Source organism: Molossus molossus, unplaced genomic scaffold (genome assembly GCF_014108415.1).
Source record: "Molossus molossus isolate mMolMol1 unplaced genomic scaffold, mMolMol1.p scaffold_m16_p_1, whole genome shotgun sequence".
Taxonomy (NCBI): Eukaryota; Metazoa; Chordata; class Mammalia; order Chiroptera; family Molossidae; genus Molossus; species Molossus molossus.
Genome location: NW_023425344.1, coordinates 206,911,609 through 206,938,860, shown reverse-complemented (window position 1 = coordinate 206,938,860; position 27,252 = coordinate 206,911,609). Strand labels below are relative to the sequence as shown.

Below are 27,252 nucleotides of genomic sequence, written 5' to 3'. Positions count from 1 at the left end.
TAATATTAAGCATTTGTATTTTCAGAACTGTGTACACATCACACATCCTTATCCTTCATAGAAAGCAGCTAAAGCTTCTACCTAAAAGGATACTCAGAAATGTATCCTCTGAGATTTGTATTTATTTTTTTCCTCACCTGAGTACATTTTTGCGTTTATCTTTAGATAGAGTGGGAGGGAGAGAGGGAGGAAGAGAGGGAGGAAGAGAGAGAAACATCCATGTGAGAGAGACACATCAAGTGGTTGCCACCCACACAACCCCAACCAGGGCTGGGGCACAAACTGCAAGCGAGGTATGTGCTCCCAGCAGGAAACGAACCCAGGTCTCTCTGGTCAGTGGGTGATGCTCTAACTGCTGAGCCAAACCCACCAGGCTCCTCTCTGATTTTAAAAGCAAAACTTTGGAGGCTTGTCGAGCCCTAGATTTTAGCATAACTATTGTTGCTTTCTGAGACAGAGTAAGTTTATCTTGTTACACGACCAAAAAGAGTAGGTTGGAGACTAGAAGTTCCTCTCCTATTTATTTATTTATTTATTTATTTAAAGAAGAAGCTCCATATGTAGGGGTTATTTCCACTTGGTTCTTTCTTGGGCAACCCTTTATTAGATAATTCACCCTTTTAAATTTGACATGATTCTAGCAAGAGAAAGTAAAACTAACATAAGAACTTTGCCTCGCCCTGGCCGGTTTGGCTCAGCGGTTAGAGCGTCGGCCTGTGGTCCTGAGAGACCCGGGTTCGGTTTCCGCTAAGGGCGCGTACCTCGGTTGCAGTTTGTCCCCGGCCCTGGTTGGTCGTGCGGGTGGCAGCCACTCGATGTGTCCCTTTCACATCGATGTTTCTCTCTCTCTCCCTGTTCTTCTCTCTCCCTCCCACTCTACCTGAACAAAAAATGGAAAAATGTCCTCCGGTGAGGATTAAAAAAAAAAAAGAACTTGCCTCTCTTAGAAGGCAACAATCAGGGATGACATTTTGTTTTATGGTAATGATGATTTTATGTAATGCTAATATGCTAACACTCCCTTTAGGATCTTTAAAAATCCTTACCTGAGGATATGTTTTTATTGATTTTTAGAGGGAGAGAAACATCAATCACTTGCCTCCCGCAACCTTTTGGTGTATGGACGGAGTTCCAACCAAGTGACCCAGCCAGGGCAGCAGTTTTGAAATAAAAACATAACAATAAGGATAAATATTTTTAAAGAAGGGAAATCACCAAGGGTGTCAATGGGGCCAAAAGGAGAAACATCTGTAACAAAAATAAATTAATGAAAAATAAAATAAAAAATTTAAAAATATAAATAAAGAAGTGAAATTACCTATATGCCTATTGTCCTACTTGGGCAACTTTTTTATTTTTGTATATTTTCTTCTGCCTACATGGCAGAAAACTATAGGGCTGAAAGACACTCTAGCATTCAACTAGTCCAATTTCTTCATTTCAGATGAGGAAACTAAAAGCCAGAGAGCTATGAGGTTGCCTCAGAAACAAAAATTTTGCCTCCTTTAAAAGAAATTTTAATGTTAAATTTTATTTTATTTTTTTAAGAAATCCTCAACCAAGGATATTCTTCCATTTATTTTCAGACAGAGTGGAAGGGAGGGAGTGAGGGAGAGAGAAAGAAACATTGATGTGAAAGAGACCAACTGGTTGCCTTCCACACGACCCTGACCAGGGCCAGGGATGAACCGCAACCGCAACCAAGTTATGTGCCTTTGACTGGAATCGAACCTGTCACTTTTTGGTCCACAGGCCGATGGTCTAACCTCTGAGCCAAACCGGCCAGGGCTAATGTTAAATTTTTTAAAATTGTTGTTGATAAAACACGAGTAACTCCCTAATCGTCAGTTTTCTCCACTGAGAAAGCAAATACAAGGGGGGGGAGGGGGGATCTCTATTATGTAATATAGTATTAGCCTTATCAAGAGGAATGTCTGAAGAATTATAGGTGCAAAATCTGGATTCCTAAAAACTCTCAGAAGTCCAGGAATTTCTAGAAAACAGATGTGAATGCAAAGCATCTATAGTGAAGGATTTGGATTCAAAGTTCACATATTGTTATGCACTGTCACTGCTGATGCGCCTGTAGATTGTTGATTCTGGAATGTACCCTCCTTGATAAAAAGGCAAATTATAGCCCTTAAAAAGAGCACCTAATTGAGGCTTTCTCTCTGCTGCAATTCAAATAATTGAAATGGCATTGGAAAGGGGAGTAATTTGTAAAGAACATGGATGGCTTTCAAAACAACTGTGTCAGAAACACTCTGGATTCACATTAGCAGGATTCCTAATGTGCCATAGCAGAAAAAGGCTCAAAATGCAAATAGAAAACTCCAGTCCTGAGACCAGTCTGCCACTAACTAGGAATATAATCTGAGGCAAACATTTAATTTTTCTAGTTTGTTTCCACATCAGTAAAATGAGGTTAGCCTAGCTAATCTCAGAATTCTTTTCCCATTATAAATTATATGACTCCATGTGAAAGCTATCCTGTATTTCAGTCTAGGGAAAAACCCCAGGTGTGAACAGCTGGCTTTATTAACAATGTCCTAATATGCTTCTGTTCTCTTATCCTTCTGAGGTAAGCCCTGGGCCGAAACCCGGCACTTCATTGGCACCCCCTTCCCTCCTTCATCTCCCGCCCTCATACCCTGTCTGTAATAACACCCCATTGTCTCTTCATTTATGTTTCATTACTTTTTCTTCTCCATCCACACTACCAACAGTGTAATACTGCTCCTTGCACCTGAACCACAGGAACAAGTAACTGCTTTTCTAATGTTCCCTTCAGAATACAGTCTGCTATTCTATTGAGCTCCATTCTGTTCTATTGTTAAAAACATTTACATCCCTGTGGAAGTGATCCTTGACTTCTCTCTCTCACACTCTGTATTCAACCTGTCAGCAAATGTTGTTGGCTGTCTTTAAAATATGTCCAAAATCTGACCACGTCTCATCATCTCCACTGCTATTACCCTTGGTCCTAGCCAGCAAGAGCATCTGACTGACCTTCTTCACTTTAACCTTGTTCCCATTCAGCCTATTCTCAACACAGCCACAAAGCGATCCTATCAAAACATTAAGTTAGATCATACTTCAAGTGGAATTCCTTACAGTGACCTACAAGGCCCTAGGTTTCCTAGTCACTGTTACCTCACCTCATTTCCCACCACTCCCCTCTACTCTGGCTTCACAGACCTGCTTTCCCTCCAGGATGCTAGGAACATGGCAACTTGTAGTGCACTTGCTTTCTACCTGGAATACAAGATAGCTGCATTAGCCATTTCCTCACTTTGCCGCTCGTGTCTCCTTCTCTGGTCCTTCTATCACCCTGTCTAAAATCCCAAGTCCTCTTTTTCTTGTTTGCGCCTCAGCACATATCACTCTGTAACGTGTTTTTCTTCTCTTCCTTCTTTCTTGTCTCTCTTCCCCAGAAGAGTGAGGAGTCGTGTCTGTTTTGTTTAGGGCTGTACACCCCAAGCACCCCGAACAGTGCCTAGCACGCTGGGTGCTCGAGACATTTCTGGTGGTTCTGGAATGAACGCAGAGCTCTGTACCAAGGGTGCAGACAGCACGCTAACACACTAGAGAAAACGTCTCGTTTGTTCATGCCAAACAAGCTTTGACCATCTTCCTAATCCCGTGTGGCAAAGAATTCCTCGTCTGTTCGTTGTTTTACGGCTCTTGTAAGATGTTTTCGATCTCGGGAACAACGTTCTCCATTATCAAAGGCTTAACTTGGTCACTAGGAGCTGGAGCTCATCTTCGGAACAGTACCCTGTAAATTCGACAGTTCTCCTAAGTTATATGGAAGAAAGTAGGGTCCATTTTGGATTTAAAAGTTCAGGTCTTGACCTTTAATACTCAAATCTCTAAGGTCGTAATATTTCACTCCAAGAGGAAGGACGCGGCTATTAAGTATAATGATGATGATGATTAAATAAAATTTGCTAACATCAATTTTATCTTAAATAAGAGGTAGTCCTGGAAAACCCCCCAACCCCCGTTTCCCCTCCGTTTTTTTCCTTTACCAGAGAGACGCACCCCCTGGCACACAGGCGAGTATAGATTTATATCTGTTTCATTTGTACTGGGCTGATCAGGTGTTCAACAGAAAGAGATCTAGATTGGGGGGGGGGGGCACTCGCCAGGGGACTACGTCCTTCAACTCTATTCGCATTCTGCGTCACAAGGGACCTGGATGTGCCAGCCCAAGAAACTCCAAGAGGGCGTCTGCACTCCGGGACGACGACTGGAACGCGTCCCGGGCGGCGTCGCCGGCCCCTTCAAAGTCCTGAGGGAAAAACTGGTGGGCAGAGGGGGCTCCGCTGCGAGAGCTCGCGACCTCCCGCCCTCAGTCTGGCCGGCCTCGTTCTCGTCCTTTCCCGTCCTGCGGACCTGCTTCTCGCGAAGGCGACGCGAAGGCGGCCGCGGCCCCTCGTGGCCGGCCGTAGGGCCAGCCCGTTAGCTGGGAGCCGACCGACATCCCGCGGCCCTAGCCGCGCCCCAGCCGCGGAGGGGGAGGGGCGGCAGCAGCGATCGCGCAGCGTCGAGTTTCCCAGAATTCCCAGCGGCCGCGGGGAAAGTTTACAGGACGTAGGCGGCGGCGGCGGTAGCGGTAGCGGTTATTCGGCGGCCGCGGCGGACCATGGCCCTGGCCCTGGCCCTGGCCCGAAGTCCCTGGCCTCTCCTGAAGAAGTCCTCGGGCAGCGTCGCGGAGCAGGCAGACTTCCGGGAAGGAACTGACAAGCGACTGAGCGGCGGCCGGCGCGCTTAGCGCCCCGAACATGCGGCAGTCCCTGCGGGCGACCCCGGGCTGCGGAGAGGCGGCGGCGGCAGCGGCGGCTCGGGAGGGAAGGAGGCGGCGGCGCCGGCGGAGGTGGCGGCGGGAACGGCCGGCGCCCGGCGCCGAGCCCTAAGGAGGCTGCCTGGCGCGGTCTGGGGCCTCGTCGACCAGGATGCTGTCCCGAAAGAAAACCAAGAACGAAGTGTCCAAGCCTGCCGAGGTGCAGGGGAAGTACGTGAAGAAGGAGACGTCGCCTCTGCTGCGAAGTGAGTGTGGAGCGGGGCGCACCCATACCTGTCCCGGGCGGCCGCGCCTCCCCGCGTCTTTTCATTCCTACTCCTCTCTGTGAAACACTGTTCTTTTTTTACATTTCATTCTGCCTTAAGTCGTGTTTGTTATTTGAAACTAATCAAGACTAAGAAACTTGAATTAGTTCCCCCTCCTCCCTTGCCCCCCCCCCCAATAATAACAAACTTCCCTGTCCCCTAGGGCAGAGTGTTGTTGAACTGGAAGAAGGAGGTTCTTTAGGAAGAACTTCTGATTCCCTGATGCTAGAGGAGTAAAAGTGATTAGACAGGGACACTTTTTTCTCTTCGATACGTCAAGATATGCCTTGTGTTTGCAAACATTGCGGGTGTCACTCGCCCATGCTGGACGTTGTGCGAACTCTGGCAAGAATTCCTCAGCTCTGCTGCTGCGAGGAGGTGAAAGCTGACCCTCGCTATTGTAGCTGCTACCCAAAGCTTCATCAATCTTAGATCTCAGGGTAGAGGAACCAAAATCATGTGTATTTGGCTGTAGTCATGAGAATTGCTTCAAATAAAAATCCCCAAGGACTCCAAAAAGTCAAAAATACTCAAAATGATTTCTGTCATATTTTAGGAGAAATTGCCAAACATTTTTTTTTTTTTTTTTACTTTAATAGGATGTATTTCTATCGCCCCACCCCATCCCCGCACTTTTTTTCTCTTCTGTTTAAGTATTTGACTCTGGTTTTCCAGCTGGATCTTTTAAATATTTAATTGCTGTCTTGAATTTTTAATACTTGCTCTGTGTTCAGAACATTTGTGAGGTAAGGAGCTAATATTTTTGGTGCTCATACTGCATGCTGGCCCTTTGTATAAGTTTCCTTCTTGGAAGCTTGTAGTAACCTTGTGACTTAACCATTACCTCATGTTATAATTGGGAAAGCTGTTCATAGAGATTCCTAGTATTTGCCCCAAATCACACAGAAGGGGTGGAGAGCATGTTTTTCCATTATAACCACATCATCAGCTTCCAGATTGAATCTTGTATTTGCAGTACTTTTTAAAAAAAAATTCTCAGCTGAGGACGTTTTTCCACTTATGTTCAGATAAAGTGAGGGAGAGAGAGAAACACGGATGTGAGAGAGACACATTGATTAGTTGCCTCCTGCAGGACCCCCACCATGGCTGGGGACCAAACCACAACCCAAGTACTAGCCCTGACCGGAATCGAACCAGCAACTCTTTGGTGCTTGGGCCAAGCTCTAACCAGTGAGCCAAACCAGCTAGGGTGGCAGTACTTTCTTATAGAACAACAAAATAGATTAAACAGGACAGCAGTAACCAGGAACTGGATCTTTAAACTTTTTTTTTTAAATATGTTTTTATTGATTTTTTAGAGAGAGAGAGAGAGAGAGATAGAAACATCGATGTGAGAGAGAAACACTGATCAGCCACCTCTTGCACACCCCTTACTGGGAATTGAGGGGGAAACCTGGGCATGTGCCCTGACTGGGAATCGAACTGGGACCTTTCAGTCCATGGGACCACGCTTAGTCCACTGAGTACACCGGCTGAGCCAAACTTTTTTTTAACAGTTCATTCTTCAGTTACACAGTCTTACATTTTTGGTAGTTTATGATAGCTTGCAGTGTGCTGCCAATAGTTTATTAAACATTTGTTGAAATTATGAAATATGTTTGTCATACTTTTAAGCAAGTAATTTGATATAATATTTTGCTTTTGTTTCAAGTGTTGCACCTTGTTTATTTGTATATTAATTTCTGTCTAGAATTTGCTTCTGTAGCTTAACGAGAGCCCCCCCTAATATTGTTTAGACTAATAAAATGGTCTCTAAATCCAATTTTCTTTATGTTTTAGGGGTATTTTGCTTTCTAACCAGAAATGTTTAAGCGATTTAAGTTCTGTATTCTAAAATACTATATCCTGAAAACCATTGTTCTACTGTTGTCGTCTGTTTGAATTATAATTACTTGTTTTAAAGGAGCCATAGTTTTAGGCTTGGCGTTTTTGGAACTAATTCAACATTGTGTACCTTTATAAAATGAAATCATTTTGTTTTTTAATTTTCAAAGCTAAGTTTTTGGCTTTCCCTTTTGCTTACTGTATTAGTGTTACATAATTCCAGGAGTAGGAAGACCAGCTTAATTAAAAATCTTTGAAAGGAATCCACCTTTACATGTTTGGGAATAGTAATATGTCCTATTTTAAAAGAAAACAGAGTGTTTCTTATTTTTACACATTTTTTTATGAGTATTTCATTAATATGTAATTCATAGTCAAGCTTATTGGTACTTTTATAATACACATGGAGTATGCAGAATATATTTGATTCTACACATTTATACAAATTACAAATTCATTTGAGTGGAAAAATATTAATCGGACTCAATATTTTAAAATGTTTTTTTAATCCTCACCCCAATATATGTTTACTGATTTTTATAGGAAGAGAAAAAAACATTAATTTGTTGTTCCACTTATTTACGCATACATTGGTTGATTCTTGTATGAGCCCTGACGAGGGATTAAACCCAAAACCTTGGTGTATCCGGACTCTGCTCCAACAGAGCTACCCAGCCAGGGCCCCAAGTACTATTTTAAATCATAACTTTTTATTGTGTTTTCTTAAGTCTATTGAAATTTTGCATTTGGGGGTGATAGATGTAAATCAGGGGTAGGGAATCTTTTTTTCTGCCAAGGACCACTTTGATATTTATAATAAATTTGAGGGCCGTACAAAATTATCAACTTAAAACTTAGCCTACTGCCCTGGCCAGTTTGGCTCAGCGGTTAGAGTGTCAGCCCATGGACCAAAGAGTTTCCGGTACGATTCCAGTCAAGGACACATACCTCAGTTGTGGTTCAGTCTCCGGCCCTGGTCAGGGTAGTGTGGGAAGCAACCAGTGTGTGTCTCTCACATCTATGTTTCTCTCTCTCTCTCTCCCTCTCCCCCACTCTGTCTGAAGATAAATGGGAAAAAATATCCTCTGGTAAGGATTAAACAAAAAATTAACCTGCTGTATTTGAAAAAAACTTTCTTTAATCCTCACTTGAGGATATTTTTCCATTTATCTTCAGATAAAGTGGGAGGGAGGGGAGAGAGAGAGAAGCATTTTCTTTTTTCTTTTTTTTCTTTTTTGGTATCCTCGGCCAAGGACATCTCTGCATTCATCTTCAGATAGAGTGGAAGGGAGAAAGGGAGGAAGAGAGAAACATCGATGTGAGAGAGACACATCGAGTGGTCACCACCCACACGACCCCAACCAGGGCCAGGGACAACTGCAACCGAGGCCTGTGCCCCTAGCAGGAACCGAACCCAGGACTTTCTGGTCCACGGGCCGACGCTCTAACCGCTAAACCTAACTGGCCAGGGCAAGAGAGAAACATTTTCACATCAATTGGTTGCCTGCCTCACGACCCCGACTAGGGTCAGGGATAAATCGCAACAGAGGTACGTGCCCTTGACCGTTGTGTGCCTTTGACTGGAATCAACCCTGTGACTCTTTGGTCTGTGGGCCGATGCTCTAACTGCTGAGCCAAACCTGCCAGGGCTAGCCTGCTATATTTGGTCAAATAATCAATTAACTCACCCCTAATGTGATGGTGTGTGATGTTAGCTGGTATTAATTTCATGGACCTTATATGGCCCCCTGGCTGGACATTCCCCATCCCTGATGTAAATGAACAGCTTTTTAAAGGTGTATTTATTATTTATTGAAGTGGCCATTTTATTATTTGTTTCATTATAGATCTCATGCCTTCATTCATCCGGCACGGTCCAACAATTCCAAGACGAACTGATATCTGTCTTCCAGATTCAAGCCCTAATGCCTTTTCAGCTTCTGGAGATGGAATAGTTTCAAGAAACCAGAGTTTCCTAAGAACTCCAGTTCAAAGAACACCTCATGAAATAATGAGAAGAGAAAGCAACAGATTATCAGCACCTTCTTATCTTGCCAGGAGTCTAGCAGATGTCCCTAGGGAATATGGCTCTTCTCAGTCATTTTTAACAGAAGTTAATTTTGCTGTTGAAAATGGAGACTCTGGTTCCCGATATTATTATTCAGATAATTATTTTGATGGTCAGCGAAGGCGTCCACTTGGAGATCGTACGCATGAAGATTACAGATATTATGAATATAACCACGATCTCTTCCAAAGAATGCCACAGAATCAGGGGAGGCATGCTTCAGGTAACTTAAAATTAGAACTACTACATTAGATTTATTAACAGTTAATTTAAAAGATGTTCTTTTCTGGATTTTCTTGGGAAGCCAACAGCTATCCCTAGAGAAATACTTCTTCATTTTGCTTGCTAAGCCAACTTGCAAATAATTATTAATCTACACTGAGGGAAAGAATTTGTGTTCATTTATTTAATTAACTCATTTTATAAAAACTTTGTACTTATTTGAAGACTATCTTGACTGTTAACACTATGAACCTGGAAAACCTAGATAATTTAATCTCTACAGTTGGATTGAATCTAGGTTTATGTTTGGTGGAATGGGATGCTTAGGGTTTCAGAGAAGCTGGACTTAATTGGGGGAAAGGCAAGGCAGATAGGAAGAATTGGGCATGGTAGGTGATACCATGGGCAACTGTATCATTACTTAGCTAGAATCTGCACTGTTTCTCTTAACGAAACTGTTTTCGTAGTTCAATAATTAATTCCCAAGTTGGCGAGACAGACTTATTGTGAAATAATTAATTGTGTGTTAAGCATATCTTTTTTAAAATGGGCGAAATATTAGTCATAAATTTTTGAAACCTGCTTTCCATTATTTGCTGACTTGGGGATTTCTTACACAAGGAGCTGAAGAAATAGGAGAAATGCACAGTTTGCTTTAGTCCCAAAGTACTGGAATACACCAAATAAACTGAAGCAAGCTGAAAATTAAACTTTTTAAATTTTTTTTCCCCTGTAAGTTGCAGGCTTTAAATTTTGGCAGATTATTTAAAAATAAAAAAAATACAGCCCTGGCTGGCATGGCTCAGTGGTTAAGAGTGTTGTCCCAAGAACCCGGAGGGTTTCGGCTTCCATTCCAGTGAAGGGCACGTACCTGGGTTGCTGGTTCGATCCTTGGCCCTGGTCAGTGTGTGTGCAGGAGGCAACCCATTAATGTGTCTCTTTCACATCAATGTTTCTCTCCCTCCCTCCCTCTTTATCTAAAAAAAAAAAAAAAAAAAAGCGGGAAAATATTCTTGGGTGAGGATTAGCAACAACAAAAAATAAAAAAATAAAAACATGTTGAGTAAGTGAATTAATCTAAAGATTTCAAGTCTGGAGTCTTAAGACAGTTTTGATAACTAACAGGTAGCAAGAATAATATAACAATTTGTTTACCATTAATACAGATTGTTGTTTTTCACCTTTCCCATGTATGTTTACATTGCAAAAATCACTGATCGCTCATAATCTTCTGCCTGAATGTAAATATGAAGAGTTAATAGTACCAAGTTAAAATCTTGTTTTAAAATTCTTATTCATAAAATATCATTGAGAAAATAACTTTAAGAGATAAATTTCTACTGATTCAGAAAAGTCTTGAAAGTTTGTAAGTCTAATGACAAACTTTAAAACAATTTTCCAGACCTTGAGAGCATTATGCTAAGTGAAATAAACCAGTCAGGGGAAGAAAAGTACCATATGATTTTACTCATATGTGGAATCTAATAAACAAAATGAACTATCAAGCAAAGTAGAGATAGATGCATAGACTGAGAACAGGCTGACGGGTAGGGGTGGGGGCTGGAGGGATTGAAGAAAAAGGAAAAAATTCATGGATATGGACAACAGCGTGGGGATTACAAAGAGGGGAGTTGGTTGGGGAGAAGGGATAAATGGTGATGGAAGACTACTTGGGGTGGCGAACACACAGTACAGTGTACAGATGATTTATTGTGGAATTGTGCACCTGAAACCTGTATAATTTTGATAAGTATCACCCAATAAATTCAATAAAAAGGAAAAAATAATTTTCCAATCAAGATTCAGAAGTAAAATATAAGTTAATTAGATACTTTTTCAAATTAAAGAATGTCATTTTAAAAAAGATTTGCGTATATTGCAGAAGTTATACATGGTTGAGAACTTTTACTTCATGATTAATTTATACGAGGGCAATAAGATACGATGTTTTTTTTGTTTGTTTGTTTGTTTTTTTATTCTCACCCGAGGACATTTTTCCATTTTTTGTTCAGATAGAGTGGGAAGGAGAGAGAGAGAGGAGAGAAACATGGATGTGAAAGGGACACATCGAGTGGTTGCCACCCGCCGACCCAACCAGGGCCGGGGACAAACCACAACCGAGGTATGTGCCCTTAGCGGGAACCAAACCCGGGTCTCTCTGGACCGCAGGCTGATGCTCTAACTGCTGAGCCAAACTGACCAGGGCTGATGTTTTATCTTTTAGGAAAAAAACAGTACTTTGAGGGAATGTCTTAAATGGCAGGGAAGGGTTAATAACCAATTATTAACGAAACAGAAAAGCCTAACAACTGTCTTTTCCAGAAGGAAATAATTTGAATATGAGACAATAGTTGGAAGTTTCTTGAATTCATCTTGAAAAGGTTTGAAACTTACTATATTTTCAAAATTTATTCTGGAGAGAGTTCAAGGAATTTGAATTGTAAGGAGAAAGTAAGTTTGTGGGAGTGTAAGGATGTGAAATAGATTTATTTTCACAAGCTGTAAATTTTTATTGCTGTTACTAATACTGTAATAAGCATAAAAAAATGTATGGAAGGAAATAGTTTTGTAGTTAGTTAAAGAGAATAGTCATTCCTGCCAGTTAGTTATTACTTAGATTTGCCGGAATACCTATCTCAAGGGTTAACTTCATTTTCTTGTATTTAATAGAAGCATAAGAACAAGTTGTATAATATCTTAAAGGGTTTAAGGGCCTAGCAAGTTCTATGTTTAGCTATGAAATTTGACCTTTAACATTTTGGCCAACATATCAGTCAGACATTTATTGTATGTGCCAAAGGAAGGAATCCTGTTAACAGGAAGTCTTTAGTTAGAATACTAAAGGCAGATTGAATTCCTTTGTTTTGTACTTAAGTAATTTAGTTTTATGTAACAAACTTGAAAATTTATTTTTAAACACAACTAAAGACATCAGGTTATAAAAATCAAAATGGAAAGTGTCAGACTTTATAAAAAAAAAAACACTGGAGTTTCTGTTCATTCCAGGATATGCATAAATATTTTATGAACCAGAGTCATCTTTTGAGGTGGAGTTAATAATCTTTAGGGATGCAACTTTATTTGTAATTATTTTCCAAAGGAGGCAGTTGGCTTGCTTCAATACTTATATTTCTCTATCAGTATCTTGATTACAACATGGGCTGTAATGTTTAGTATTTATTACTCTGGAGATTGTAGACTTTCATTAGAGTTCCAGATTCCATTTTGTTTTCTGTAGCTGCTACAAAATGAGTCAACTAGAATTTGAGTTCCAGATTCCATTTTGTTCTCTAGCTGCTACAAAATGAATAAACTAGAAATTTTGAGCTTTTCTGTAAGGGCAGATCTCATAGATATTTGCCTGGTTATATGAGATTAAGTTCTTTGGAGACATATCTAGTGAAAGCTTGGTAGAGACACAAAAACCTTTTTCCATGTTTTTGGGAAATCATGTACATGTTAGGCAAAAGTAGATTTACAGTTTTGAGTATGTGAAACATCAAGTAAATAAAGTTATTTTAATAATCATAATCTGCATGTTTTTCTCCATATGCACTTGCCCACCCCTATATTTACCTTATGAATGCTTTATTTTATATAAATGGAAGGTATGTGATTAGTTCCTGCAAATGGAAGTTATTTTGATGATTATGAATGCCACTCATTCTTTTCTGGAATTGATTGAAATTATGAAAAACTTTTTTTCCCCGTAGCTCAGAAACAAGTTCTCATTTTCCACTGATTCAGCTCAAAATTGGTAGTTTGCTTTTTCTTTTATTAGTAGCAATCATATTTTTCTTTGAAGAATTACAGATCATCTTTTGTTGCTGAGATTACATGGTTAGTAATATTGCCTTTTGACCTTATACCATCTGTGTGGCCTTTGGTAAAGTAGTTTACTTGAACCTTGGTTTCCTCCTCTGTAAATTGGTAGTGATTCTACTACCTCATTAGAGCTGTTTTTGAGTATGAAGTAGAACATATGGATAGGGCCAGGGACAGAATAGACACTCATAATTGTTAGCATTCATGTCCTTTTTCCAGATTTGGCGTGTTTGTTACTGAAGTTTCAACTTTCTGGCTGAACTTAGAGTGGAGCTCTTGTGGTAAAGCTTGATATAGCCTTTTTTATATTTTTAATCTGCTAGACATATTTTAGTAGTAATGTTTTATGTTTTAGATCAGTGGTTTCCAATCTTTTTGTACTATACATTCATCTCAATAGGTTTTATAAAATTATTCCAAATAATAGTTTGAAAAAAATTTAGTGTACTTGACACTTTCAGAAAGTTTAGGTGGAGTGTGTCATAAAATCAAAAAAAACTATTTGTGACTATCTCTAGAAAGATAAAAAATCATGATTCCTAACATGGCATTGGTAAAGCTGATGAGACTATATGGAACTTTGTGTGGACTTCATGGCTCCCTTAAATTGCCAAGGTTTAGTTCTTGGAAATGAGATTTTTACAAAGAGGTCTTTGTGTTTCCTCTAAATATGAATTTCAAGTTTATCATGCTTTAAATCTGGTGTTTGGTACATAATTTTGTTTAAATGTAGAAGTGCAGGTGTTTCTAGATTTAGGAAGTTCAGTATATGGAACTTTGAATTTTTTTGAGGAGAGGAATGAAATTGTTACACTTTAATACTCTCTAAGCCTGTACAGTTTTTAACTACTATAATAGATTTTGTTTTTAATAATGCTGTATTTAGAAATTTATACATTTCCAGAGCTACCTCCATCAGGCCAGATGTTAGGATTCTTATAAATAACTATATGAGTACATTAAATTGACTATGTGTCTATGTATATACACGGTGGGGCAAAAATAGGTTTAGTTGTGAATATGCAAAAAAGTTTATGCTTGTGTTTTTATTTATTAATATATTATTTTCCATATGAACAGCTGTAAATCTACTCTTGCCCCACCCTGTGTGTGTGTATCTTTTTATTTTAAAGTTGCTATCCTTGGTTGTGGCTAGTAGTACACTTTTAGTGATGGAAGGAAGTATGAGAAAGTATAGAGTCATTGCATGCTTACACAATGTGATTTCAAAGTTATTAGCTATGTGCATATCTTTAGTACACTGGCTTAGTTCTTTAAGTATTTAAATTGCATAAGCTACGCTTATTAAATAAACCTTCAGTTGCAGTTTGACAGAAGCGAAGGTCAGTATATCTAAAGGCTTTGTTCTGTTCTGTAGTCACCATCTGCTTTAGGAATGTCACCTTTTCTTCCAGAAGGGTGCTGAGCAAGAATGATTGTTTTCTTTCTTGCATTTTCCTTTTGCCAGAACATTTTATAGGCGGCATTGTGTACATTCTGTCGCATCAGTTCCAGAGATACATAATGACTGATTTCTTTGTGATGTTAAAATAGATCATGGGATTAGATGTTGGCCCCATACATTCATGAGGTTCTCCTTCAGCCTTTTGCCTAATAATTCCTTCAGCCTTTTACCTAATGATTTGGCAGCTATTAATGATCACTAGCTAGATCCAGTATTTCAATAGGTGTTGCAAATTGGTGATACTCCCGTTCCGTTGTTACTTCTTCTCTATTAGTTGGAATTCTATAATGAAGAACTTCTCATTATCAATTACTTGGTTGCTGTTCATATAAGACAGGATAAATGCTAGATCTTTCCTTTTATTTGCCGTTGTTTCAGAATAGTGAATTGGTACCCTAGCCACTTCCAAAGGTAACTGTCTAGTTTTTATTTTAGTATCTTTATGAACTCAGGGATTTTTTTTTTTTTTTTTGGTTTGATTGTTAATCCTCACACAAGGGTATTTTTCCATTGATTTTCAGATAGGAAGGGAGGGAGAGAGACAGACAGATTGGTTGCCCCCTGCACGACCCCAAGCAGGGCCAGGGATAGAACAGCAACTGAGGTACGTGCCCTTGACTAGAACTGAACCCAAGACTCTTTGGTCCGCAGATGACGCTCCAACCGCTCAGCCATACTGGACAGGGCAAGGATTTTTTTTTTTAGTTGCACACTAAGCTTTATTTGGTTAAGAACCATTTGCCTAACAAAAGGTTACAAAAATTTATCCTGCTTTTTCTTTAAAAAGTTTTATAGTTTACATTTGATATATGATTCATCTTGAGTTCATTTTTATATAGGGTAGTAGGTATAATTTGTGATTAATTTTTGTGCATATGGATGTCCAGTTGTTCCAACATCATTTGTTGATAAAACTATTCTTTCTCAGTTGAATTGCCTTTTCACCTGTCAAAAATTAATTGACCATGTATGTGTAGATGTATTTCTGGAATCTCTACTTCATTGATCTCTCTGTCCTTTTTGACAATACCACATTATCTTGATTACTATATCTTTTTTTGTTGTTGTTAATCCTCAAGGACATTTTTCCATTGATTTTTTAGATAGTGTGTGAGGGAAGGAGGGAGGGAGAGAGAAACATCAGTGTGAGAGAGACACATCGATTAGTTGCCTCCCACACGACCCCAACCAGGGCCAGAGCTGAACCTGCAACCCAGGTACATGCCCTTGACCGGGAATCTAACCTGTGACCCTTTGGTCTGTGGGCTCGTGCTCTAACCACTTAGCAAACTGGCCAGGGCTTTATTCTTCCTTTTAAAAATTGTTTTGGAGTTCTTTTGCCTTTTCATGTACATTTTAGAGTCTGCTTGTTTATCACAAAAACTCCTGTGGGAATTTGATTGGAATTACCTTAAATCTAAAGATAATTTCAAGGAAAATTGACACCTTAATTATTTTGTCTTCCAATTCATTAATGTGATAGGACCGCTTTCATTTTTTTTTTTTTATCAGTGCTTTGTAGTTTTCAGCGTACAGAACCTGCGTGTATTTTGCTGGGTTTATATGTAACTGGTTTTTTAGAGCTGTTATAAATGGTATAAGCCAGTTATTGTTAGTGTATAGATATTTAATTGATTTTTGTAGGTTGACCTTATACTCTGCTACCTTGATAAACTTACTTAGTACTGAAGTACAGCCATATATATATATATATATATATATATATATATATATATATTTTTTTTGGAGAGAGTGGAAGGAAGGGGGCGAGGGGGAGAAAGAGAAACAGAAACATCCATATGAGAGAGAGACATCGATTGATTGCCTCCAGCAAGCACCCCAACAGAGCTGGGGATTGAACCTACAACCCAGGTTCGTGTCCTTGACCAGGGGAATCAAACTCTGTGACCCTTTGGTACATGGGCTGATGCTCTAACCACTGACCTATGCCAGCTAGGGCACAGCCAAATTATTTTTAAGAACCTATAAACTGGGAATAGTTTTATAAGTTCATTTTGCAGTTAGATGAAATGTCAAATCTAAAATCTTGAATGAAGTGAAAGTTTCTTTTGCTCACTTTCCCTTTAGCAGTATACAATACATACTTAAGTAGCTTCGCTAGTAGTTAAATGTTTGTATGGCCTGGTGATGGGGAGGCATCATCTAAAAACATCCAACTTTCTCCCTCTTTTTGTAATTAAATAATAGTAATACTGGCTAGTTTTATGAGGAATTTTATTTGTAATGATAAAAGCATGAATTTTAACAGAAGAGTATAATCAGGATACTTAATTTTGTAACTTTATCAAATAACATCTTTTAGCTTTGAAAATTGTTGTGTTTCTCATTTTCTCTTTCTCAGGTATTGGGAGAGTTGCTGCTACGTCTTTAGGAAACTTAACTAACCATGGTTCTGAAGATTTACCCCTTCCTCCTGGCTGGTCTGTAGACTGGACAATGAGAGGGAGAAAATATTATATAGATCACAACACAAATACAACTCATTGGAGCCATCCTCTTGAGCGAGAAGGACTTCCTCCAGGATGGGAGCGAGTTGAATCATCAGAATTTGGAACCTATTATGTAGATCACACAAATAAGAAGGCTCAATATAGGCATCCCTGTGCTCCTAGGTATTGACTTTATCTTCAACTTTTTGTTTTGAGATTGTCTAATGTTAGATTTTGAGATCATATTTTCATCAAAAAGAAAGGTATCCTAAAGTTTGATATTAAAGTTTATGATACCTTCCTCTGACAATTTTTTTTTAATGAATGACTTTATAATTTAAAAAAGCTTTTCTCTTTAAAGAACCTCAAAAATAGGATAAGTATTCTTATGATCAGATTCTGCTTTAATATCCCAGAATGTTTTTGCTGTTGATACCCAAACATTTAAGTAAATAAATAAAACATGTCTCTTTACATTTAAATTCCTATAAATAATACAGATCTACCTCCTAATGTGTCAGTATACTTAATGTGTAAGTATACTTTTGGATTGTCACATCTTGCAGTTTTTATTTCAGACATTTTGTGTTCTGCTTTTTACTGTTACCAGGTAAGAAAGTGAAAATTAGAACTGCACAAAACATGCCAGATCTGTTTAGTAAATATAGCCAGTGATCCTTTAGGCTATTTTCATTGTTGCTGGGTTTATCAGTTGATCTTGCTTCTGGTCAGACTTCTAACCCTCTTAATACTGTAGCCAGTTGTCACATGTGGCTCCTGAGCACTTGCAATGTGATTAATCCAAATTGAGATGTGCTGTAAATGTGAAATACACACTGGATTTCAAAGAACATAAAAAGTTAATATTAGTTTTGTGAAGAGTTTGCAAATATTTTTGATTAACTGCATTTAAAAAAAATTGATCATAGAAGAAAGGAGGGAGGGGGAGAGAGAAATATCTATTGGTTGCCTCCTGCATGCACCTTGACTGAGAATTAAACCCACAACTTGTGGGTATATGCCCTGACTGGGAATTGAACCCGCCACCTTTTGGTGTCTGGGACAAAGCTCCGTCCAACAGAGCTATACCTACCAGCCAGGGCCCCCCACCCCATTAACTACATTTAAGCTTTGAAGAACTGAACCATAAGGTTACAAATGTGTAGAATATCATCAGCATGTTAATAGATATTGTTTAGTATCATAATACAGATCTTTGATTATAGCAGACATTTACATATTTTAGAATCATGAAAATACATTTTATATCACCTAGAAAATTAAGCTTTATCATTGTATTGTTTTAATTATTTTACATACACATTTGGATTTATTCAGATTTGAAAAGCAGTTTTTTCCAGTGATTCCACTTAGTGGCTGTCATTGTTTATTGAACAACTGAGGTTGTTATCCCTTTAAAAGAACCAAACCAACTGCTCTGCCTGTGTTGGGCTCTGGCCCCTTTACCTACTCTCTGTACCATCTCAGTCTCAAGTTTATGCATCCCTGCCCTCCATTTTCAGGCCTGTGACATGGGAGTAATTCAGAGCCACCCAAGGGCAGAGATAAGTCCCACTAATTCCTGCTGTGTTCCCAGCACCCAACACAGAGAAGGGCATGAAGTGAGAGTGTAGCCGATATTTGTTGAATGAATGATGGAAAAAAAGTATGGTTACAGGTTTCACCAGGTAGCAGAGGACTTTGTGGTTCAGACAACCAGATTTGAGAGTATATTCAGCTTACTTTTCTGTTTATCATCATCAACCTTACATTATTACAGAATTTTTATAGTTTACAAAGCATTTTCATAGTTAGGATTTTCTCAGCAACTCTGTAGACATGAAGCGAGAGAATATACACCTTCCTTAAGCTTACATAGGTAGGTAGTATTAATAGCTATTTGATTGCCTGTGTTATGGTAATCCTTATATTAGCTCACTTAATCCTGAGAACAGTCACCTTTAGTATGAATTTATTTCATTTTACAAATAAGTCTGAGGCTTAGAGAAGTAAAGCAGTTTTGCCTACATTCATACAATTTCTAAATGGCAAACCCCTCCCCCCAGTCATATCTAACTTCAAAACCTCTGTTTTTCCCCACCCCCCAATCATGCCATCAAGGAATATTTCACTTTGCACCTACTTATGAAAGAAGAATTGAAGATAAAATTTAGCATCATTTTTAATTCGTTAAACAGTGTAAATCTAATATTTAATCCCAGTTTAATATTGCTGTGACCTTATCTGATATACACTTAAATCTTAAAATTTTATTTTTCTTTATTGATTTTTAGAGATAGAGGAAGGGAGAGGGAGAGAGAGAAACATCGATGAAAGAGAACACCAATTGGCCACCTCCTGCATGCCCCCCGACTGGAGATTTGGCCCACAACCTGGGCATGTGCCCTGACCGGGAATCGAACCTGTGACCTCTTGGTGCATGGGTCCATGCTCAACCACTGAGCCACACCGGCCAGGCTACATTTAAATCTTAATGTTGGGAGGCAGGCCCTTCTAATTTTGTCTCCAAGACGAATAGACCATTTTGACCTCCCAGAATTTACTCTGGTTCAGTGCTCTCCTTAGCATTTTTCTGTGTAACAGCCTCATCCCTCTGTTTCTATTCTCTCCCTGCACACAACATATACAGGCCATTAGAATTCTTTAAAAGCATGGGTGTGTGTGTGTGTGTGTGTGTGTGTAAGTCTGATTTAAAATAAGTTTTAATGAACTCTAACTCCTATATGATACTCCCTTAAGGTGGTGAAAGCAGCAAGGATGTATTACAGTTAATGTGGATATTTCAAACACTTGTGTACTACATATTCCAAACCTCCTTTTCAGCCTAAAGGATGAAGAAAACATCCATTGTCATTTTGAGAGAAACTATCAACTTTTGCAACATAAATTCACAGCTAATTACTGGAATTTATGATTATAGTTTTTTGTTGTTAATCCTCACCTGAGAATATATTTTCCATTGATTTTTAAGAGAGAGTGAAAGGGAGGGGATGGGAGGGTTGGGGGAGAGAGACATCAATTTGAGAAAGACACAATTAATTGGTTGCCTTCCCAATCAGGGCTAGGGATCAAACCTGCAACCCAGGTATGTGCCCTTTACCGGGAATTGAACCTGTGACCCTTTGGTGCACAGGGCGACACTCTAACCACTGAGCAACACCTACTAGGGCTATACCTCTAGTTTTAAACCTCTGTATAAAGGTTACAACTTAGCTCCAACTTTTGTATAGCCTTTGAAGTCGTCCTTGAAATGTCTGAATACCAGCCCATAGAATTTTCTTAAAAATATGTTAAGATTTAGCTTAGTTTATATCCATCACTAGTGACCTACTAGTTTCTAAGAGGAGGTAGATTTTAATTACCGTAGAGTATGATAAAAAATAAAAGCCAGACCTTTATGGGTTTTTTTTTAATCCTCACCCGAGGACATTTTTCCATTTTTTTATTCAGACAGAGTGGGAGGGAAAGAGAGGAAGAGCGAGAGAGAGAAAGATCAATGTGAAAGGGACGCATCGAGTGGCTGACACCCGCATGACCCAACCAGGGCCAGGGACAAACTGCAATTGAAGTACATGCCCTTAGTGGGAACTCAACCCTGGTGTCTCTGGACCACAGGCTGATGCTCTAACCTATGAGCCAAAACAGCCAGGGCATGGGTTTTTTTTTTAATCCTCACCTGAGGACACTTTTTCCCATTTTTATCTTCAGATAGAGTACGGGGGGGGTGGGGGGGGGCGGCAACGAGGGACGAAGAGAGAGAGAAACATCGACGAATGTGCCCTTGACCAGAATTGAACCCGAAACTTTGTTCCCCGAGCCAACACTCTACTGCTGAGCCAAACGGGCCAGGGCGGGACCTTTATGGTTTTTTAGGTGGTAGAAGGAACTGAGTTTGGGCAGGAGGCTCTTTAAAACGCTTAAATATTATTTGTTCTATATAATTTCTTGTTTAGATTTAGGGCCTTTATCCTAATGAATGTCAATTATTTCTTCTTAGTGTACCTCGGTATGATCAGCCTCCTCCTATCACATACCAGCCACAACAAACTGAAAGAAATCAGTCTCTTCTGGTACCTGCAAATCCTTATCATACTGCAGAAATTCCTGACTGGCTTCAGGTTTATGCTCGAGCCCCTGTGAAGTAAGTGAATTTACAGCACAAATTTTTGTTGAGGGGTGAGTGGAGGACTGAATAGAGTCTTTGGACGGCTTAACATTCGCCACCCCCCAACCCCAACATCATGTTTTTTCTCTTAAATGTATTGGGCTTATAAATAATATTTTATTTGAAGAAAGGATGTCACAGCTTATAAAGTTGATTAGAAATGTTCTATAAACATTTTATTGAATCTTCACTTTGTATGCAGACCTATACTGTAATAGGGGTACAATAAGAAACTTACATTCTCATAGGGGGAGATTAAGTTGTAAATAAGTGATATAATATCTTGTGATAAAAGTAAGGATCCAAGTGAGTCCTAGGTACATAGGTGAAAAAAAGCAGGACACAGGTGTTGAGGAAGTTGTACGGGTAGTGGCTGCAAGTTCTGGGATAAAATGATCTAAGTCACTGGTGCTTTTTAGCTGTGTAACCCTGGGCAGGGTGTTTAATTTTGTTTCCCCCCCCCCCCTGTAATTTGGGAATAGTAATAGTACTTACCCTTAACATTATTAAGAATTTGCCCTGGCTGGTGGGCTCAATGGTTACAGCATCGGCCCACACACCAGAGAGTCTTGGGTTTGATTCCCGATCAAGGGCACGTACCTTGGTTGCAAGTTTGATCCCCGGCCCCAGTCAGGGCAGGTGCATGTGGAAGGCAACCAGTTAATGTGTCTTTTTCACATATTTCTCTTATCTCTCTCTGCTCCCCCCCAAAAAAAATTAGTGGAAAAAATATCTTCAGGTGAGAATTAACAAAAAAATAATTTAATAAATTGATGCATATAAAGTATACCATAGTGCTTTGAACATGGAGAGAACTTAGTAAATGGTTATTGTTGGGAGTGGAGGTGTAGAATAGTGGTTAAGTTTGCTCAGGAAGGAAACTGAGTGTGATTTCTGGCTCTGTCACCTGCTTACTGAACAACCTTGTGCAAGCCACTGAACTTAGATCTAAGTATTTTTTCCTCTCCTGAAACATGGGGGTGGGGGTAATAATCTTACCTACCTTTATTGGTGTGGTGAGGCTTAAAAGTGATTATGCATTTTAAAGCACATGGTATAGTGGCTGCCATGTGCAAGCCCTTATTATGAGTGGGAGCAAGGAAAGCTGCACTGAAGAAGAAAATACATGTGCTCATTTTTAGAGATGGTTGTGAGTTTGCCAGACTCATTGAGGATATTTCTTGGGTGCCAGAGTAGGCACTGTTCTTGGAATGTAATCATGAATAAATGAATGAAATCTTGGCCTCAAAGAGCTTTTCTCTTCTGGGAAAACAGAAGTAAATACTCAGATCAATAACCCAACATGATGAAGACTAGTAACAGTGTTATATACAAAGTGCTATGATTTCAGAAAAGGGGGTGTTTGAAAGTAAATAGTTATTGATTATCCAGTGCTTCCTATGTACCTCTTACTAAACTTTCAGGCATGTTATCTCATATAATCTTCCCCAAGCCCATTTTACAAATGAAAAAAATGGAGGCTTTATTAATCTCTGCTCACATCACACAACTGTTATGTGGTAGATTTCAAACCTTTATCTCTAACTTCAAAGATCATTAACTTTTGTCATTGGTACTTTCTTATTTATTTATTTATTTATTTATTTATTTTTTAATCCTCATCCGAGGACATTTTTCCATTTTTTGTACAGACAGAGTGGGAGGGAGAGAGAGGAAGAGAGAGAGAGGGAAACATCGATGTGAAAGGGACACATCGAGTGGCTGCCACCCGCACGACCAACCAGGGCCGGGGACAAACTGCAACCAAGGTACGTGCCCTTAGCGGGAACCGAACCCGGGTCTCTCCGGACCGCAGGCGGACGCTCTAACCGCTGAGCCAAACCGGCCAGGGCGGTACTTTCTTATTTAATAATTGTCATTTACTTAGCAGCTATTTAATTCCTGGTACTTTGGTAGGCATTTTCCACATAATAATTATTTCGTGTACTTTAAACAACTATATAAAGTAACATTCAGTTACTAGTTTTTGTAGCCTTACTCTTAATTTACCTTTTGTATTTCTAAAACCAAAATTATCAGCATAAAATAGCTCAGAGAAGAGTTTTAGAGAGTTTAAAATGATTGGACAATTTGGCATAAGATAATTAAATTTTTGATATTCAAATGAAAGGAATGTAAAACCTTTCACATACACACTTTTGGAAATAGTAACTTTTTTCTATTATTATAAAGGCTGATCATTGAAATAAAATTTCCAAGGGATCTAGATTTTTACCATCCTGCTATGTATTTACTAGCCCTTTATGTGTGTGTATGACTATGCCTTTAATTTTTTTGCTTAGAGCCATTTGCTCTTACTAGCTTCTTTTTAGACTTTTAATTTGAATAGTTGGTACATTTCATGTAGAATATGCCTTATACTTATTTGACCATGATTCTGCTCATTTAGGCCAGTTTAACATTTTCATAGTTATTGGCCATTTACTATGAATTATTTTTGGCCAAAATAAACATTCCCTGTCTTCTCAGCCTGTAAATTAATGGCTGTTGATCTGTGGCCTGATGCAGAGAGACAAGGGTATTCTTGAGGGTTGTACTCTGAAAATTTTCATTCTTTTTTTTCCCCCTAGGTCAAATTTAATGTAATTTTTAAAGAATATTACTCTGAGTGAAATAAGCCAGTCACAGAAAGACAAATATCACATGATCTTAGTTATAAGTGGAATCTAGTGAACATAATAAATGGACAAACAAAATAGGTCCAGAGGGATTGAACAGACTGACATGTCTGGGGAGAGGGGGAGATTAACCAAGGAATTCATATTCATCTGTGCATAGCCCGTGGACACAGACAGTGGTGTGGTAAGGGCCTGGAGTGGGTTGGGGGCTGGGAGGAGGGTGGGAAGTGGGGGAGGGGGAAAGACGGGACATCTGTAATACTGTCAACAATAAAAAAAGAATTTTTAATTATAGATATTATTCTGTAAGGTATATACAGTGCTTATCTAAAGTTTGGGTTTAGGCCCTGGCCAGTTTTGCTCAGTGGTTAGAGCATCGGCCTCTGGACCAGAGAGTCCCAGGTTCGGTTCCTGCTAAGGGCACGTACCATGGTTGCAGTTTGTCCCTGGCCCCGGTTGGGGTTGTGTGGGTGGCAGCTAGTCATTGTGTCTCTCACATCGATGTTTCTCTCTGTCTCCCCCCCCCCCACTTCCCCCTGCTCTATCTAAAGATAAATGCAAAAGTGTCCTCGGGTGAGGATTAAAAAAAAATAATTAATTTAAAAAAATAATAAAATTTGGGTTTAGTTTATTTAATATTAGGTGCACATTGATCTATAGAAGTTTTGCATGGTTTGGTGTCTCGGCTTTTTTTTTTTTTATCCTCACCCAAGGACATTTTTGCATAGAGCGATAGAGCGAGAGGGAGAGAGAGAGAGGAAAAGAGAGAGAAACATCGATGAGAGAGACACATTGACTGGTTGCCACCCACATGACCCCAATTGGGGTGGGGACAAACTGCAACCGAGGTGCGTGCCCTTAGAGGGAACTGAACCTGGGTTTCTCTGGTCCACAGGCCGATGCTCTAACTGCTGAGCCAAACTGGCCAGGGTGGTGTCTTGGCTTTTTTATCTGATAATATCTGTATAGTGTAGGAATGGAATTAGGAATGTGATAGCAAATGAACTTTTTTTTCCTTTTTCTCCTCTTTCACTTTTTTTTATTGGCTTTATTGGGGTGTCATTGGTTAATAAAATTATATATAGGTTTCAGGTGTACAATTCTGTAATACATCGTCTGTATGTTGTGTTGTGTGTTCTCAACCCCAAGTCAAGTGAAGTCTCCTTTCATCATCATATATCCTCCCTATATCTTCTTACCTTCCCTCACTCCCCTTCTCCTCTGGTAATCACCATGCTGTTGTCTGTGTCTAGGAGTTGTATATATATTTTTTAATTTTCTCCTGAGGACACTTTTGCATTTATCTTTAAATAGAGCAGAAGGGAGAGAGGGGGGAAGAGAGTGAGAGAAACATTGATGTGAGAGAGACACATCGACTGGTTGTCATCCACACAACCCAACCGGGGCTGGGAACAAATAGTAACTGAAGTATGTGCCCCTACTGGGAACTGAACCTGGGAGTTTCTGGTCTGTGGGCCAACGCTCTAACTGCTGAGCCAAACCGGCCAGGGCTCTTCTTTCATTCTTGAATAACAATTGACCCACTACTGTATATAGTCTGTTCACATACTGATTCTTAAGTCAAATATAGTATGTGTATGTATTTTTTTTTTCTCAAGTCTGGAAGAATATGTGCCCAACTGTTAACCTTTGTTATTTGAGGGTTACTCTTTCTATTTTATAGTCTTTGTTAGAAAAAAAAATAACATAAAAAACCTTTCTTTTGGGGGAAAAAGATAGTACATAAATGGAATTCCTTGCTTCTTATGACAAAAAGGACTCTCAAAGATTATAGTCCCTTTCATAGATGGTTCTATGAGATAGCTATAAAACTATATGAAATTAGCAACTGTTTTGTTTTTCTTCAAGTAGCTCAGAACTCTCCCAGAAAGGGCCAGAAAAAAAAGAGAAAATACTTCTTTGTTTAAAAACTTAAGAAGTCTGGAAACCTGTTGCTTCTTAGTTGCTCCTAAGTTTTTATCACTAAAGAGTATGGAAATGGTTAATACTCTTCTATTAGCAAAGAGTGAGCTGTTATCTGTGCATTAGATGATGATTATCCCATCAAAAAGAGACATTTTGCCCTGGCTGGTTTGGCTCAGCTGTTAGAGTGTTGGCCCGTGGTCCAGAGAGACCTGGGTTTGGTTGCCACTAAGAGCACGTACCTTAGTTGCAGTTTGTCCCCGGCCCTAGATGGGGTCGTGTGGGTGGCAACCACTCAGTGTGGGGCCCCCCCCCCCGTCCAAAGATAAATGCAAAAATGTCCTCGGGTGAGGATAAAAAATAAAAATTAAAAAAAAAATTTAAAAAAAGAGGTTTTAACCAAAAAAAAACTAGCCTTTCTTCCTCTTGTTTAACAATTAACTTTCTAACTTCTTGAAAAATTTTTTTTTAATCCTCACCTGAGGACATTTTTGCATTTATCTTCAGGTAGTGGGGAGGGAGAAAGGGAGGACGAGAGAGAGGGAGAAACATCAATGTGAGAGACATCGACTGACTGCCACCCACATGACTCCAGCCGGGGCCAGGGACAAACTGCAACTGAGGTACATGCCCTTAGCGGGACCTGAACCCAGAATCTCTGGTCTGTGGACCGATGCTCTAACCACTGAACCAAACCAGCCAGGGCTAACTTCTTGAAATTTTTATTTCTCTCTCTAGCAGTAACTTACCAGAATACTGTTTGCATATATACTTCTAGAACTTGACTTAGAAGCAGATTATGTTCTAAATTATTATTAATTTTAGTGAAGTTATGTTTTCTAAGTCTGCTCACAAAAGTATAATGCACCATATAACTGTAATTAAGCTGAATTTTCAGATAAAATTATAAGATTTAATCTTTAGCAGGAAAAAGACTGTCAGGAATATGTTTACTTTCTAATATTCCTCACACACTCCCCAACACCAGTCTCCAACAGCATGTGGCATGGATTTTATTTCATTCCTGTGGCCTGGTGATCCTGCAGTATCAACACTGACCCAGTTGTGGGTGTAGGTGGAAAGAAATAGTGAGCACACTGTTATAGGGGGCAGGTGCAGGGAACTTAGACTAAGTCATTATGATACATGGAGCTGAGAAAGGCTGCACTTTTTGGCTCCTAAAGGAAGCATACACTGCAGTGTGAACATGTTTTTTTGATAGCATTATAGCAATAGCTGTTTGTATATATGCATTATTTATAAATAGTGTTTGACTAGGAGCCTGTCCTAGGAAAAACAACAAAAGAGATGCTGTCCGTATAAGCTTACTGGAGTTGTTTTTACAGTCTATTTTCTAAATAATTTGCCTATATATTTAGAGTATAGTTGGCTAAAAGTTAAACTTGGGGAAGTAGATTATTTTGCTAGTTAAGAAGGAAAGAATGGTAATTATATACTTTAAAAAATAATCAGGCATATTGGGATGTATTTTGGCAGAAGGGGGGTAGTAACTATAT

At 39.3% G+C, this 27,252-nt stretch overlaps 1 protein-coding gene across 1 annotated transcript in view; it reads left to right on the top strand.

Annotated features, from left to right (window-relative positions):
- The first annotated feature begins 4,589 nt into the window (after nt 1-4,589).
- Nucleotides 4,590-27,252, top strand: part of SAV1 (salvador family WW domain containing protein 1) — a 28,547-nt gene continuing 5,884 nt past the window's right edge. The window contains exons 1-4 of the mRNA XM_036265866.1: nt 4,590-5,052; nt 8,805-9,248; nt 16,900-17,170; nt 21,006-21,149. Coding sequence (XP_036121759.1) covers nt 4,959-5,052; nt 8,805-9,248; nt 16,900-17,170; nt 21,006-21,149 — 953 coding nt within the window. The 5' untranslated portion in view covers nt 4,590-4,958. The remainder of the gene's footprint in view (nt 5,053-8,804; nt 9,249-16,899; nt 17,171-21,005; nt 21,150-27,252) is intronic.